The following is an 18,004-nucleotide window of genomic DNA, read 5'->3' as shown; positions in this document are numbered from 1 at the left end:
GGCATTTGCCCATCTTCCTGTAGCACTTCGGTTTCCTTGGAGCTCTCCTATCTCAATACAGATCAGGCCTGACCTTCTCAGCTTCAGAAATCTGACAAGAACATAATCCAAGGTGATCTGATTGAAAAATTTCAGTTCCAGATTTGTAAATTAAAATAAAACATAGCCTCCCAAACACGAGGAAACGGATGCAATGCTGCTACTGGCAAGGGATGGTTATTAGACCTTTACTACTGCCAGGATTTCTCCCAGGGTGCTTCACAGCAAGGGTGCAAAAACAGCTATATAAATATTAGGGGAGAACTACCACACTGAGATCAGAAGCATTGACACAGAGCTGCATGAGAGGCTCTAGTGGGAGATCAGCTGTTAGACATTGCTGTCCTTATGATACGATTGTGTGTCCTCCCTTAGTGTTCTGGCCTGATGTAAAGCAGTGGTGGGCAACCTGAGGCCCATCAGGGTAATCTGATTGTGGGCCATGCGACATCTTGCTGATGTTGACCATCTGCAGGTACAGCCCCCAACAGCTTCCAGTGGCTGCAGTTTGCCGTTCCTGGCCAATGGGAACTGTGGAAAGCAGTGGCCAGCACGTCCCTGCAACTTGCCGCTTCCCACAGCCCCCACTGACCGAGAACGGCAAACCACAGCCACTGGGAACCACAGGGGGCCGTGCCCTGTGGATGGTCAACACCAACAAAATGTCTCGCGGCCCACAATCAGATTACCCTGATGGGCCGCATGTTGCCCACTGCTGGTGTAAAGAGTGATGGTAGCCAGGGAGACAGAAGTACTGGTAATTGCCTCTAAAAATAAATACAGAAAGCTTGTGACATTTACAGTCTACAGATACACGGATTCTGAGTTTCCTCCAGCAGTGGAATTTTCACTTGATTTTTCGTTGCTAATGTTCATTATGAGAACAGACAACATTCTCTTTTGCTAATAATAATGGTTACACACATAAGCAAGCACATATATATACATGTTACATATAATCTCAGAAAGGTCAGATTCTGTGTTAAAATGTCGGTCTCCTCATCAGGCTGCCCTTGCTAATGGAAGCTGGAGGTCATTACAACAATCATTTCAAAATGAACCCTCAGTTAATTAACCTTCATGTCCAAAGATTTTAGCTCACAGAAGAAGAAACAGAGACACAAGTTGCCTCATGCTAATTTCATAAAATCATAGAACTGGAAGGGACCTTGAAAGGTCATCTAGTCCAGTCCCCTGCACTCAAGGCAGAACTAAGTATTATCTAGACCAGAGGTGGGCAAACTACGGTGGCTCACGGGACCGTACTGCCCAGACTCTGAGCTCCTAGCCCGGGAGGCTCACCCCCGGCCCCTCCCCTGCTGTTCTCCCTCCCCTGCAGCCTCAGCTCACTGTGCCGCGGGCACAATGCTCTAGGTAGCGGAGCTGCGCGCTCCTGGGGTAGCGCAGCTGCAGAGCCCAGCCTGACCCGGTGTTCTGTGCTGCGCGGCTGGCTCCAGCTAGGCGGCGCAGCTGTAGCACTGCCAGCCACCGGTGCTCCAGGCAGCACAGTAAGGGGGCAGGGAGCGGAGAAGGGGCAGTTGGATAGAGGGCAGGGGAGTTTGGGGGCTGGTCAAGGGACAGGGATGTGGATGAGGTGGGGGTGGTCAGAGGGCAGGGAACAGAGAGGTTGAATGGGGTCGGGGGTTCCAGGGGCGGTTGGATGGGGCAGGGGTTCCGAGGGGGCAGTCAGGAAGGAGAGGAGGGGTTGGATGGGGTGGTGGTGGGCAGTCAGGAAAGAGGTGGGGTTGGATGGAGTGGTGGGGGGCAGTGGTGGGGGGGCAGTTAGGGGCAGGTGGCCTGGGGGCAGTAACAGAGAAGAGAAGAGGATGGGGTCCTGGGAGGGGCCATCAGGAAGGAAGGGGGGAGGGTGGCTGGAGCAGCAGGAGGGAAGGGGAGTTCGGGGGCTGGTCAAGGGCTGGGGTGTGGATGAGGGTGGTGGTGGTCAGAAGGTGGGGAACACGGGGGTTGAATGGGGTCGGGGGTTCCGGCAGCAGTCAGGGAGAAGGGGCAGTTGGATGGGGCTGGGATCCCGGGGGAGGATGTCAGGAAGGATGACAGGGGTTGGCTGGAGCAGCAGGGGGGCAGTTAGGGGCAGAGGGTCCAGGGGTGGTCAGGGGACAGAGGGCAGGAGGGGTGAATGGGGCAGTAGTAGGGGCTGTCAGGCGGTGAAAAGCACAGGGGAGTGGATAGGGGGCAGGGGCCGGGCCATGTCTCACTGTTTGGGGAGGCACAGCCTCCTCTGACCGGCCCTCCATACAATATCTGAAACCTGATGCAGGCCTCAAGTCAAAAAGTTTGCTCGCTCCCTGATCTAGACCATCCCTGACAGGTGTTGTCCAGCCTGATCTTCAAAATCCCCAGTGATGGAGAGTCCACCACCTCCACAGGCAATTTATTCCAGTGCTTAACCACTCTGACAGTTAGGAAGTTTTTCCTAATGTCCAACCTAAACCATCCTTGCTGCAATTTAAGCCCATTGCTTCTTGTCCTATCATCACAGGTTAAGAATAACCATTTTTCTCCCTTCTCCTTGTAACAAGCTTTTATGTACTTGGAAACTGTTATGTCCCCTCTCTGTCTTCTCTTCTCTAGACTAAACAATCTAATTTTTTCAATCTTCCCTCATAGGTCATTTTTTCTAGACCTTTAATAGTTTTTGTTGCTCTTCTCTGGGCTTTCTCCAATTTGTTCACATCTTTCCTGAAATGTGGCCTCCAGAACTGGACATAATACTCCAGTTGAGGTCTGATCAGCGTGGAGTAGAGCAGAAGAATTACTTCTCATGTCTTGCTTACAATACTCCTGCTAATACATCCCAAAATGATGTTTGCTTTTTTTTGCAACAGCATTACACTGTTGACTCATATTTAGCTTGTGATCCACTATGATTCCCAGATCCCTTTCCACAGTACTCCTTCCTAGACAGTCATTTCCCATTTTGTATGTGTGCAACTGATTGTTCCTTCCTAAGTGGAGTACTTTACATGTCCTTATTGAATTTCATCCTATTTATTTCAGACCATTTCTCCAGTTTCTCCAGATCATTTTGAATTGTAATCTTCCAAAGCACATGCAATCCCTCCCAGGTTGGTATCGTCCACAAACTTTATAAGTGTACTTTCTAACCCATTATCTAAATCATTGATGAAGATATTGAACAGAACTGGACCCAGAACTGATCCCTGTGGGACCCCACTCATTATGCCCTTCCAGAATGACTATGAACCACTGACAACTACTCTCTGGGAATGATTTTCCAACCAGTTAATATACCCATCTTATAGTAGCTCCATCTAGGTTGTATTTTCCTAGTTTGTTTATGAGATGGTCATAGGAGACAGTATCAAAAGCCTTATTAAAGTCAAGATATAACACATCTACCGCTTCCCCCCATCCACAAGACTTGTTATGCTGTCAAACAAAGCTATTAGGTTGGTTTGACACAATTTGTTCTTGACAAATCCATGCTGACTGTTATTTATCACCTTATTATCTTCTAGTTGTTTGCAAATTGATTGCTTAATTATTTGCTCCATTATCTTTCTGGGTACAGAAGTTAAACAGACTGGTCTGTAATTCCCCGGGTTGCCCTTATTTCCCTTTTTATAGATGGGCACTAGATTTGACCTTTTCCAGTCTTCTGGAATGTCTCACGCTTTCCATGACTCTTAAAAGATAATTGATAATGGCTTAGATATCTCCTCAGTCAGCTCCTTGAGTATTCTAGGATGCATTTCATCAGGCCATGGTGATTTGAAGACATCTAACTTGTCTAAGTAATTTTTGACTTGTTCTTTCCCTATTTTAGACTCTGCTCCTACCTCATTTTCACAGGAATTCATTATTTTATACATCCCATTGCCACCAACCTTCTCGGTGAAAACCAATACAAAGAAGTCATTAAGCACCTCTGCCATTTCCACATTGTCTGTTATTGTCTTTCCTCCCTAGCTAGTTTGATCTCGTTCTGTGCCTTGGCTTTTCTAATTTTGCCCTACATACTTGTGTTATTTGTTTATACCCATCCTTTGTAGTTTGACCGAGCTTCCACTTTTTGTAGGACTCTTTTTTGAATTGTAGATCATAGAAGATCTCCTGATTAAGCCAGGGTGGTCTCTTGCTATACTTCCTATCTTTCCTACGCAGTGGAATAGATTGCTCTTGTGCCCTTAATAATGTCTCTTTGAAAAACTGCCAACTTCCTCTCACTTCAGCGTAGCTTAGTAGGTAGAGCACTACAGTGGGACTCGTGAGATCTGGGTTATATTTCCAGCTCTGATACAGGAATGCTGGGTGATCTTGGGCAAGTCACTTCCCCCCTCTGTGTCTCAGTTTCCCCATCTGTAAAATGTGGATAATGATAGTGACCTTCTTTTGTAAAGCACTTTGAAACCTAAACATAAAAAGTGCTATTGTAAACACAGAAGGGTTCCTACAGTGAGAGTTTTGCAACTGTGCACATCAAAGTTCCCAACTATACAGTAATTTTAATAATACTGGGCCTGATCTTGGGACAAGAACCTGTCAAACCGCAAAGTGATAAGTGGGAATCCTTAAGTAATCAATGTAATATATAGATTATGAATTAATCAGACTACAACAGCATGAAAACAAGGAACAAACTGCTACATGCTTTTAAAAAGTGCAATAATACTTCACAAGCTAATGCACTGCAGACACAAGGCCATGACTACGTCTATTCTCCCAATGCTTTATGGTGCTGTGCTCCTTATTAGCCCTGCACTCTCCCAACAACATGGGTTGCCTTTCTGAAGTATCTTTATGGGATCTGTGCGAGGTCAGAGTGAGAAAAGATCTCTTTTTCCTCACCATTCAGAAGGGACAGTCAAACTCTAGCCTTAACTGAAAAAAAATAGTAGTGTGTCAGCATTTCAGAGTTTTTCTAGTACACAAAGGCTGTGCTGGAAACAGCAGCAAATGAGTTGAGGATATACATTTCCTAACAACCCCAGATTTTTAGTTTAATATTAGTAAAACTTGTTAAAAACTGCCAAAAAGATGTCATATTACTAGAATTAAAGTTGGAGAAAAATGCTGAGATTGCTGACCGTAATTTCTACAAATGTGTTTCCACTCAGCACCATCCAAATTGCAACTTCACAAGCAAGTAGTGTAATGGTCATCATTCACCCTTCTCCACTTCACTAATGTTTTTTCTTACATTTCCATAGTTTCACCTAATAGAATATAATTTAAAAGGGACACTGGACCCACGTGGCTATATCAAAAGAAGTGGGGGGAAAAACAACCTACTTCACAAGTGGTCCCATGTTGTTTCCTAAGGATTCTTGGTGTATAATATATTTTCTGATTCTCCTCCCACCATACTATGAGGGAGTGGTGCGGTGTATAAGCCCTGCAACACGGAATAAAGAGTTAACGAGCAACTCTGGGCCATACCTGCTGGGCACGATCACAATGGTGGCATAGCTCAAAAGGCAGAAGCCGAGCCCCGTCAGGGTGGACAGAGCAAGGGAACTCCTAGGCTTGTAGCTCCTGCAGAGAAGCCGCAGGAGTTGCTCCACACCTGGACCAGACCCCACTGTTGAGCTGCCGAAGGCCCCATGAAGACTGAGCAAAGCGGGGCCTGACTGAAGGAGAATAGCCTCCGGATCAGAGTCAGTGAGAAACCTCAGTGTAAGTCAATGTAAGCAGAGTCAGGATGAGCTCTACCCTGACATCTGGTGGAGAGAATTTCAGAGAGTGTATTTGCATAGGCACGCCTACCCCATCCCAGGCTGCCGAGCTGTGGGACTGCTTTGTGACAGAAATGACTCAACCTCAGTTGGGTGGTACTTGCTAGACAAGGGACATGGGTTCCAAAACCCAGTGAAGAGAGAGAGGCTGGGGACAGGTATCTGTGCCTGGTGGTGCAGTTTCCTTGTGGAGCCAGAAGCACCAGTTCCACCCCCTCCTCTCTCCACTGTGGAATGTCAGAGTTGATTTTTTATTCCCTTAAGAATCTAGATACAGGTTACTGAGCTGAACTCGCTTTGGGCTAATGGTGCACTAGCACTGGAGCTCCCCTACTATGAGCTGAGATCACTAAGAGCTGAAATCACTAAAGAGCTGAAATTACTGAGCTGAGAGCACTGAGTACTGTGCTAACTAGTGGGGGAGCCTGAAGCTATACTGCGGAATAGAGCAGCTGGCGGAGTGGAGCAGTTTGTGGGGATGGCTGGAGCGGATCACAGGACAGCTGGTGGAGCGGAGCGACTGGCAGAGCGGAGTAGCTGTAGGATGGGTGGAGCGTCCCACAGAGCGAGCGGAGCCGAGCAGTTTGCAGGGAGAACTGGAGCAGCTCATGGAGCAGAGCAGCTGGTGGAGCAGAGCGGTTTGTGAGGATGGCTGGAGGAGCAGAGTGGAGCGGCTGGTAAAGCAGAGCAGTTCGTGGAGAAGGCAGAAGCAGAACCCACGGAGAGGCAGGACAGTTGGCCCCGGACCACATAAGGTGCCCCTTTCTACCCAGGCTGAGGGGAAGGACCTCTACAGATAAACTCTCGAACTCTGGGGTGGCATTGGCCAGAGACTTTTGGGTTGTTGGACTTTGGGGTGATTGGACTTAAAACCCTAAGGGGAAAAAGGACATTGCCAAACATACTGGGAGGTGGGTTTTTGTTTATGGTTTGTGTTATAACCCTGTTTGTGGTGTTTCTCCAATGGGATGCTGCATTGATTCCTTCCTTTATTAAAAAGATTTTGCTACACTCAGACTCCATGCTTGCGAGAGGGCAAGTATTGCCTCCTAGAGGCGCCCAGGGGAGTGTGGTATGTGAGTGTCCCAGGTCACTGGGTGGGGGCTCGAGCTGGTTATGCATTGTGTTACTGAAACGGAACCCCTGGATACTGAACCCGGCCCTTGTTGCTGCCAACTCAGAGGGGCAGAAGGGTTACATCAATAAGCCAAACCCTGTGGAGAATTTGGCGGAAGCCACGGTACGAAGAGACCCAGGAAACAGATTTGGTGGTGACCGCCCTCAGGGCATATATCCAACCTGCTTGGAACCACATGGAGCAGGGAGCCCCAGGGGTCCCCTACCACTGACCCTAAGGACTCTTGCCACCTGGTGATACTGCCACAGACTCTTGCCACTAAGCAAGACAGCCGGACGTAGACCCAACCCCTACCCCCCCTGCTGACAGAAGGCCAAACTGCTACAATAGAGGATAGTGTACTGGCATTCTACCAGGAATTACAGAGTACAAAAAGTATTCTGATTCCCCACCCACGTCTTCTCCACCAACTCATCCAAATGCAGCAGAAGTCAAGATGGGGGTTGGGAGGACAGAATAAAAACCCACAATACAAATACCCTTAGAATCTTTAAAGCTCTTTAAAAAGGGAAACTTGTTAAGAAAGCTCACTTTTGGCTTTATCAAGGCTGGCAATGACACTTTGAATGGTCCCCTACAGTATAGGCCATTAATGACAAGAACCTAGAATAAAAGGTGATACAAGATACAGAAATAGCTGTACATGTATATAAAACAAATAAATATAGTTCAGCTTAACTGCCACAAAGTCACAAAATTCACCAATGAGTACTCCTCCTCTACTACTTTTGGGGCAAACAGCCAAGAGCTTCAAAATATTTTGTTGAGTGTTGGTATTTGGGAAAAAGCAGTTACTAACCTGTTCAGTAATTGTTGTTCTGGACATGTCCAATCCAATCTTCATGTTTGTCTGCCCAGAGTACAGTCATTGGAAACTTTTCCCCTCAATAGTACCCACTGGGTAGCTTGAGCTCCTCCTGCTGGCACACACCACTGCATGCAGGTATAAAGGACTGAGCGGCCCCAGTCCCCCCTCAGTTGTATCTTGCCAGACCTCCAACACAGAGGGTTAGGAGGGTGAGTCATGAGTGGAGAACAACTCACTCAACCCTAGCATTGTCTCTCGAATCCTGAGCAACACCACAACGGGAAAAAAATGGGTTGACTGAGGACTAGGTTGGCAATCTACAACTGTGGCTTTGGGGAGAATGCAGATAAGTAAATTGGCTGGCTGATATGGAAAGATGATGTCACCTTTAGGACAAACCTCAGATGAGGCTGCAAGTAAACCTTGTTCTTAAAGAAGATTGTATAGAGAGGCCCATCCATTAAGTCATGCAGCTATCCTACTCTTCTGGCCAAGGTAGTGGCAACCAAAACTGCCATCTTCATTCATAGATGTAGCCAAAGGCTCATACAAGGAGACCCATAAGTCTGGAAGGCACTAAATTTAGATTGCTTGGGAGAAGGTGGTTTTGCAACCAAGGATACAATTTGACTAGCCCTTTCAAAAACCCTGTGAACATGTTGTTAGAGAAAACAGACCAATTATCCACTTTGGGCTGGAAAGCTTATTCCTGGGGGAGTTCTGCATCACTGTGCAATGCGGAATTTGCACAGAAGTAATGTTCTGCACAGAATTTAATTTCTTCCCACATAACTGGTGCTGCAGAGCTGCTACTAGGGACTGCTGGACCTGACAGAGCCCGGCTCCCCAAATCGCAATGCACCAGTGCAAGCGGCATGCACAGGCTGCAGTTCCCAGCACGCCCTGAACAAAGAAGATGGCATGTGAGCCAGGGCTGCACAATAAGCAGAGTTTGCCAGCCCTGCTTGGTCACATGGTGTGGTCAGGCCCCCTCCCTGAGCAAAAGCTGCTGAGTCGGCAGGCTGCACCCTCCAGGGAGAAGCAGAAGCAACAGCTGAAAGCTGCAGGGAGGGACCACTGCTTTCCAAGAGGGGAGACTGAAGGTAAGGGGGGGGCCTTTCAGAAGGGGGTGTGACTTGACCTGTTCCAGGAGGCGACCAAATCTTTACATTTTGCCTCCCCCATCAATAGATATGGGTCATCTCTGCCCAGCAGGACAATAACAAATGCTGCCTGGAGTGGAGACTGAAGCTGGGCTCCAGAGGGAGGGGGTGCGGGTGTCTGGCCCCACAGCTGAACTCTGGGGGGAAAGGGGGTGCAGGTGTCGGGCTAGGGGGCCCTGTGCAGCTAACTCCAGCCCCCCTCTCAACTGTACCCCTGCAACTCCCTCTTGCCCTGGCAGTGTCCTCTATTTGGGAACTTGAAATACGGTAACCTACGGGGGCAGGGTAAAAAAAATCAGAATTGACTAAAAGACCAGAGGGGCAGAGTTTTCCCCCAAGCTGTGCCGAGCTGGCATGTGTGAGATGCCTGACAAAAGCATAACCAAGAAATAGGAACTGAGTTGTCGTAAGGGTTTCTTTAGCTTTCTACTCCTGAGGGAATCTTTTTTGTTGTCTGTATTGTACAGACATACTTGCTGACAGGTTTTTGAAATAAAGGGCCAAAATAATTGAAACTGGCCTGATTATATTGTGTTATTTTGACAATTAAATATTCAGAATTTTGTAGCATTTTAAAATATTGTATGCAGAGTTTTTAATTTTTTTGGTGGCGAATTTTTTATTTTTTTGGCGCAGAATTCCCCCAAGAGTAAATGCTGAAATAGCTGCCTGATATACCTTGACAGAACTAGCAGTCAAACCTCAGTGTTTCAGGTACAATAAGTAATCTAGTAGCTGTTGAACAAAAAAAAGGCACGGTGATTCTGCCTGCCTGATCACAGTAGTAAGAATGCATCTGTCAGGGAACCCAGGCTGTGATGTTGTAGGGAACAGAACTGTTGACACTTTCTCTTGATCCTTGTCACAAATACGTTTATTTGTGGAAACCCCCACCGATGGAAGATGTATCTGGCCAGATGTGGACAAAGAGACCACTCATGGTGTCTTGTAAATGATCTGCTCCGGTGATCTGCCAGATTGTTTTGGACTCCAGTAGATAAGAAGCTTCTACACCTATTGAGTTGGCAGTGCAAAGCTCACAAAGCAGTGTAGCCTCTTGACAGAGCGGGCTCCTCCCTGCTTGCTGAGGAAGAGCATTGCTGCTGTGTTCTCTCTGAGGACTAAAAGGCAGGGCCGCCCAGAGGATTCAGGGGGCCTCGGGTCTTTGGCGGCGGGGGGCCCCCGCTTCGACAGTAATTCGGCGGCGGGGGGGGTCCTTCCGCTCCAGGACCCGCCGCTAACATGCCCAGAAGACCCGCGGTGGGCCCCCCCGCCGCTGAATTACCGCCGAAGTGAGACCTGCCGCCAAAGAGCTGGGTCTTCGGTGGTAATTCGGCGGCGGGGGGTCTTCCACCTCGGAGCGGAAGGACCCCCCGCCACCAAAGACCCGAAGCACAAGAAGCTCCAGGGGCCCAGGCCCCGCAAGAGTTTTCCAGGGCTCCCAGTGCAAGTGAAGGATCCTGCTCCAGGGGCTCTGAAAAACTCTTGTGGGGGCCCCTGCGGGCCTGGGGCAAATTGCCCCACTTCCCCACCCCCTTCTGGCAGCCCTGCTAAAAGGTTGTTTCCCTTGATCTGTAGCAGAAAAATCTGGCAGGCCAATCTAACAGCTTTCAACTTTCTGACCTTGATGTGGAAAGCCAAGTCCTCTGCGGACCTAAACTCTGAGTCTGTAGAGAATCCAGATGGGTCCTCCAGCCAAGGGCAGACACATCGATCACTAACATGAGCGTCTGTTGCTGGCAGACAAAAGGACTCCCACACACACATTGGCTGGAACTGTCAACCAAGCTATGGAGATGAGGGCGTGAGAGGTCACCTTCACTACTGAGTCCAGATGGTGACAGCACAGTGAGTAGCCAACCCTGTAGAATTATGAGGTGCAGTCTGGCATTCTGAACCACGTAAGTGCACAAGGCCACATGCCCCAGAAGCCTCAAACAGTTTCATGCTGTTGTGACTGAATGAGCTTTGTGATCTATAGCAATAGACTGAATCGTCTGAAACCTCAAGTTCAGATCATATGTGTCTACTGCTATACCACAATGGTGCCACTTCGGCACCAGAGAGGGCACCATCAAGTCCAGTGCCGACTTAGGCACTGATTTGGAGGAGAAATGCTTGGATTTCAGATATATTCTACTCAGCTCCCTCTCACCCCTCTTTTCAGGCTTTGAGGGTGGATATCTTCTCCTGATGGGCGCCTCTTTAGAAGACACATGCTTTAACCTTGAGAGGGAAATAAACAAAGTAAGAGGGGATACAGCCATGGACAGAAGAATTGGCATAAGGAGGAAGGGTAGTGTAAATAACAGACAAACAGGTGATGTTGGTGGTAGAATGTCTGTGCCTAACAGGGTACAGAATGTGAGTGAAGCCGAACGGCAAAAATTAAGATGTCTGTACATTAATGCGAGGAGCGAACAAAATGGAGGAACTAGAGCTACTGGTGCAGGAAGTGAAACCGGATATTATAGGGATAACAGAAACGTGGTGGAATAGTAGTCATGACTGGAGTACAGGTATTGAAGGCTATGTGCTGCTTAGGAAAGATAGAAATAAAGGCAAAGGTGGTGGAGTAGCATTGTACATCAATGAGGAGGTTAACTGTAAAGAAATAAGAAGTGATGGAATGGACAAGACAGAGTCTGTCTGGACAAAAATCACACTGGGAAAGAAAGCTACTAGAGCCTCCCCTGAGATAGTGCTTGGGGTGTGCTACAGACCGCCGGGATCTAATTTGGATATGGATAGAGACCTCTTTAATGTTTTTAAGGAAGTAAACACTAATGGGAAATGTGTGATCATGGGAGACTTTAACTTCCCAGATATAGACTGGAGTACAAGTGCTAGCAAGAATAGTAGGGCTCAGATTTTTCTGGATGTGATAGCTGATGGATTCCTTCACCAAGTAGTTGAAGAACCGACAAGATGGGATGCCATTTTAGATTTGGTTTTGGTGAGCAGTGAGGACCTCATAGAAGAAATGGTTGTAGGGGACAACCTTGGTTCGAGTGATCATGAGCTAATTCAGTTCAAACTAGATGGAAGGATAAACAAAAATAGATCTGGGACTAGGGTTTTTGATTTCAAAAGGGCTAACTTTAAAGAATTAAGGAAATTAGTTAGGGAAGTGGATTGGACTGAAGAACTTGTGGATCTAAATGTGGAAGAGGCCTGGAATTACTTTAAGTCGCAGCTGCAGAAACTATCGGAAGCCTGCATCCCAAGAAAGGGGAAAAAAACCACAGGCAGGAGTTGTAGACCAAGCTGGATGAGCAAGCATCTCAGAGAGGTGATTAAGAAAAAGCAGAATGACTACAAGGAGTGGAAGAAGGGTGGGATTAGCAAGGAAAGCTATCTTTGTGAGGTCAGAACATGTAGGGATAAAGTGAGAAAGGCTAAAAGCCAAGTACAGTTGAACCTTGCAAAGGGAATTAAAACCAATAGTAAAAGGTTCTATAGCCATATAAATAAGAAGAAAACAAAGAAAGAAGAAGTGGGACCGCTACACACTGAGGATGGAAAGGACGTTAAGGATAACCTAGGCATGGCCCAATATCTAAATAAGTACTTTGCCTCAGTCTTTAATAAGGCTAATGGGGAGCTTAGGGGTAACAGAAGGATGACAAACAGGAATGAGGATATGGAGGTGGATATTACCACATCTGAGGTAGAAGCCATACTTGAACAGCTTAATGGGACAAAATCGGAGGGCCCAGACAATCTTCATCCGAGAATATTAAAGGAACCGGCGCATGAAATTGCAAGCCCGTTAGCGAGAATTTTTAATGAATCTGTAAACTCAGGGGTTGTACCGTATGACTGGAGAATTGCTAACGTCGTTCCTATCTTTAAGAAAGGGAGAAAGAGTGATCCGAGTAACTATAGGCCTGTTAGTTTGACATCTGTAGTATGTAAGGTCTTGGAAAAAATTTTGAAGGAGAAAGTAGTTAAGGACATTGAGGTCAATGGTAATTGGGACAAAGTACAACATGGTTTTACTAAAGGTAGATCATGCCAAACCAACCTGATCTCCTTCTTTGAGAAGGTGACAGACTATTTAGACAAAGGAAATGCAGTAGACTTAATTTACCTCGATTTCAGTAAGGCATTTGACATGGTTCCACATGCGGAATTATTAGTCAAATTGGAAAAGATGGGGATCAATATGAGAATTGAAAGGTGGATAAGGAACTGGTTAAAGGGGAGACTACAACGGGTCGTACTGAAGGGTGAACTGTCAGGCTGGAAGGAGGTTACTAGTGGAGTTCCTCAAGGATTGGTTCTGGGACCAATCTTATTTAACTTTTTTATTACTGACCTAGGCACAAAAAGCAGGAATGTGCTAATAAAGTTTGCGGATGAAACAAAGCTGGGGGGTATTGCTAACACGGAGAAGGACCGGGATATCATACAGGAAGATCTGGACGACCTTGTAAACTGGAGTAATAGTAATAGGATGAAATTTAATAGTGAAAAGTGCAAGGTCATGCACTTAGGGATTAATAATAAGAACTTTAGATATACATTGGGGATGCATCAGTTGGAAGCAACAGAGGAGGAGAAGGACCTTGGGGTATTGGTAGATCACAGGATGACTATGAGCCGCCAATGTGATATGGCTGTTAAAAAAGCTAATGCGGTTTTAGGATGCATCAGGCGAGGTATTTCCAGCAAAGTTAAGGAAGTGTTAGTACCGTTATATAAGGCGCTGGTGAGACCCCACCTGGGATACTGCGTGCAGTTCTGGTCTCCCATGTTTAAGAAGGATGAATTCAAACTGGAACAGGTTCAGAGACGGGCTACTAGGATGATCCGAGGAATGGAAAACCTGTCATATGAAAGGAGACTCAAAGAACTTGGCTTGATTAGTCTAGCCAAAAGAAGGCTGAGGGGGGATATGCTTGCTCTTTATAAATATATCAGAGGGATTAATATTAGGGAGGGAGAGGAATTATTTAAGCTTAGTACCAATGTAGTTACAAGAACGAATGGGTATAAACTGGACACTAGGAAGTTTAGATTTGAAATTAGACGAAGGTTTCTAACCATTAGAGAAGTGAAGTTCTGGAACAGACTTCCAAGGGGAGTAGTGGGGGCAAAAGACATATCTGGCTTTAAGATTAAGCTTGATAAATTTATGGAAGGGATGGTATGATGGGAGAGCCTAATTTTGGCAATTGATCTTTGATTATCGCCAGATAAGTATGCCCAGTGGTTGGTGATGGGATGTTGGATGGGATGGGATCTGAGTTACTGCAGAGAATTCTTTTCTGAGTGCTGGCTGGCGAGGCTTGCCCACATGCTCAGGGTTTAGCTGATCGCCATATTTGGGGTCAGGAGGGAATTTTCCTCCAGGGCAGATTGGCAGAGGCCCTGGAGGTTTTTCGCCTTCCCCTGCAGCGTAGGGCATGGGTCACTTGCTGGTGGATTCTCTGCAGCTTGAGGTCTTCAAACCACAATTTGAAGACTTCAATAACTCAGGCATACTTTAGGGGTTTGTTATAGAAGTGGATGGGTAGGGTTCTGTGGCCTGCTTTGTGCAGGGGGTCGGATTAGATGATCACATTGGTCCCTTCTGACCCTAGAATCTATGAATCTATGAATCTATTGTTGCTAGGCACAAGGGAAGGAGATGAGTGCCGGGACTCTGACAACGTTGGAGCAGGATAGCTCAAGCGTGGTCTGAGTACCACCTCCATCAACAGGAACGGTGCGGGTCACTCACTAGCAACAAGGACATGGCATGAAACCTGGCAACTGGGGCATTCCTAAGTGCTGGTGGTAGAACCCCAAAACATGGAAAACAATAAAAAAATTGAACATAACAACCAAACTTATTAACTAACTACAATTATACTTTACACACAGAGCAGAGAGAAAACTTCTGGTAATGAACGGGGATTCCAACGACTGTCGTGGAAGGTAAGAAGGAACTGAGAGGGGAGCGGGAGCAGCTCTGCCCTTTATATGTGCAAACAGCAGTGCCCAGAGCAGAAGATGCTCGAGCTACCCAACGGGTACTGTGAAGGGAAAAAGTTTCTGATGGCCATGTGTCAAAGTGTCCATTTTCTGACTGCAAATGAGATTTTAAATTGAGAAAGGAAAAGAGGTCGGATGTCCCAAAAGTTAAGGCACTGGCTTGAGATGTGGGAGAGCCAAGTTCAAGTGCTTGCTCTGCATGAGCCAAAGTGGAGTTTTTCATCCCAGATCACACAGTCAGGGAGAACAAGGACTTGAACCTGGGTCTCCCACATCTCCAACCAATGCCCTAACCACTCACCTACAGTATGTCAGTTAGTCATGCTTTCCTTCCCCTTCTCTCCAGATTTCCCAACCAAAGCTCAGTTGAAACAGGTACATCTGCACAAAACATTTTGACTTTGAGCACATCTCAAGGAAATTTCATTTAACCAAAAATCTTCCAATCAGTTCTAGTGCAGGCCAATGTTAAACTTTCAGTATGTTCCTTACCAGCCCTCTAAAGAATGTTTTTGACCTAGCACTGCTCTCCTAGCTTTTACTGAAACAACAGTGAGTTGGTGCATTGTCATAGGGACCTGTGTTTGCTGAGAGTCAGACTAGCTTGTAAGTCAGAAAGGGGTACCTGGCTGACTAAAAGGACAGTAACCCCAAGCATTACCTGTAAATCAGCCAAGAAATGCAACGGGCATGTGCCATGGGAGCAGACACAATGGAAGCTCAAGATGATGAGAAAGCAGAAAAGGAGATAAGAGAAAAGCAGTCAGTATTTAGAGTGGCTTTAAGCTAAAAATCTGCTCTGGGGAGTAGAGTGGGAAGATATAAAAAAGGGTGTGCATTTTAAAGTGACTCTTAGTGTTTATAAAACGCACCAGACTGGAAAGACAAAGGAGTCTGCTATCAAGTGTTATCAAAGAGAACACACAGCAAGGAGAACACCAATGATTCTCTTGCCTATGGAGTCTGTCAATACACGTTCCTCCTCTGACCTGTAGCCATTCTGGGACAAGTTATCCTCTCCATACAAACCACACTTTCAGATAACAGAAGGGCTCTTGCTTTAGTAGGATGAGGAAACCTAAGAATTTTCAAATGCTCTTTAGGTTGAGCTAGCTAGACAAAGAAGCAGCAATCGGTCATTGCTTCATCGTCCTAGAAATCAAGCATGTAATTCTGTGATGCTGCAGACCTCCATGGAATCAGAAGGAAGTCGGAGACCTGGCAGTGTTCTCTTGTATCACAGTAATTAGGCTTGTTCTTATGCCGGCAAATAAGAAACAAGGCAAAGAAGTCTGCCATTAAGAAAAAAAAGCAGTATAGAGTTTGTTTTAACCCTTTTGTACCAGGTGAGCTGAGTGCTCCCATATCAGTGTTCCAGTGAGAGATTCCTAAAAATCAACATGAGAGACAGCCATGCTCTTCTACTCTCATCCTCCTTACTTTATGTGCCACTGCTATTTATGTCTTTGCCAAAAAAAAAAATAGTCTGCCCTTCTCAACAGTTTTCATGTAAAGCAGCTCCTCTTAATTATAAGACACCTTGTACATTTTGACTTGCTTACTTTACCACAATATTTCCTAAAGTCTTGGCCTTCACTGGTTGCTTGTTGTCATCCAGAACCATCACTGCAAAGTAACAAAGAAAGAGATCATTTTCTCCCTTGCAAATGGTACTTTTCAGACGGACAAGGACAATCTCTAAAAAGCCTTTCTACCTGGGGAGTCAGTGCAAGGCAAGTCAGGGTGAGAAGCTACAATGCATTAACGGCTAGGTAAACCCTGATATGGAGCACTATGGAACATCTACTGGGCAGTAACAGGGTCCACGCAGCATGCTAGTACATTGTAGATTCACACCCTGTCTTGCAGCACACTAACTCACCATGTCTACAAACCTTAATCTGATGAATGCCCACTTATGTCACACTTCAGTGTGGAGTAGGAAAAGGCAACAAAGAAATTATAGAATTTCTCGGTCTCAAAATAGATGAGTTAAAGATTCCTGTTAGCATCCCCATCACAAATACCTTAGGCCTTAAACTAAAGACACACAAACTGAGAGGGAGAAACATCTGGTTGGAATTAAAAGAACCCAATCCCAAACTAAAAATTAAAAGAAAAAAAGCCCTTTCAGAAGTAGGGAAGTGAGCCCATGAAAAAGAGCCCACAAGAAATATTAGTAAGTGATAACAACTAAGGTTATTAGAGACTGACCTAGCATCCACTCAATAAATATCATTTGTGGTTAAAAACACTGTCTGTTTTTCAAATGCACAAAATCTGTCTCTGATTCGTCAGACTCTGCATAGTGAAACCACCATCCCAACAGGGAAGGATTGTGTTTTTTATACTACAGAGAGGTGAGTTGAAGTAGCTTCTGATTTGCCCAAACTCACGCAGCAGGTCAGTGGCATAGCTTGGAACAGAATCCAGAGACCATCTCCAGTGCCATTTTCAATGGTTCACACTACATTTGTTACAATCTTCAGTAATTTGGTTATATTTCAACAGAGGACATTTAGGTTTACAAGGACAGAGCCTGGAATCTCCTCTTGGATACTGTCTTTAACTAGGCAATCTATTAGAATCAAATTCATGCTGCCTGGGAACAAGGGAAGGATGACAAATAACTTGTTGCCCAGGGCTGTGGTACCCTTATCTGTACTAACTACTCAGAGGTGTGAGTAGCTAGAGTTACCTCACTAAGAATGGTTGATGTATGTGAACAGCAAGTGAAGGTGGGAAGGAGAGGCATATTAAGCCTTTTAAATCATAAGGTATTTGAGTGTGGCTAAGCAGAGGAGGTAACTCTGACAGATATGCCAATTTCCTGCAATATCCTTGAAAAACCTTATTGAATTAAGTTTATTTGGAATCCATTGTATTAAATGCAAAGGTAATGTATTATTGTGAGCCCTGGGAAATGTTATGAACTTCAAAGGATTATTCTGAATAATAGGCCAGACCAGAATAGACTTTTGGACAGTGTCAAGTGGCTCGCCTGGGGAATCTCAAAGGGGAGGTTGAAGCAATGCCATGAGGAGGGAATCATTGTTTACTGCTTACCCATTCCCAGAATCTGAAGATCAAAGATCCAAGCTGTCTAAAGAAAGGACTAACTCCTACCAGAGAGTCTTTGCTGGAGTTGGGGTGATCT

General features: G+C 46.0%; 1 protein-coding gene across 3 annotated transcripts in view; it reads right to left on the bottom strand.

The window, feature by feature from the left end:
* ACSS3 (acyl-CoA synthetase short chain family member 3) overlaps window positions 1-18,004 on the bottom strand; it is a 173,372-nt gene that overhangs the window by 12,299 nt on the left and 143,069 nt on the right. For all 3 annotated transcript variants that reach the window (XM_050935246.1, XM_050935237.1, XM_050935255.1), the window contains one exon: window positions 16,410-16,473. In XM_050935246.1, the coding sequence (XP_050791203.1) occupies window positions 16,410-16,473 (64 nt within the window). The remainder of the gene's footprint in view (window positions 1-16,409; window positions 16,474-18,004) is intronic.

This window comes from Gopherus flavomarginatus, chromosome 1 (genome assembly GCF_025201925.1).
Source record: "Gopherus flavomarginatus isolate rGopFla2 chromosome 1, rGopFla2.mat.asm, whole genome shotgun sequence".
Lineage (NCBI taxonomy): Eukaryota > Metazoa > Chordata > Testudines > Testudinidae > Gopherus > Gopherus flavomarginatus.
Note: the sequence above shows the minus strand (reverse complement) of the source record. Positions and strands in the feature narration are given on the sequence as shown.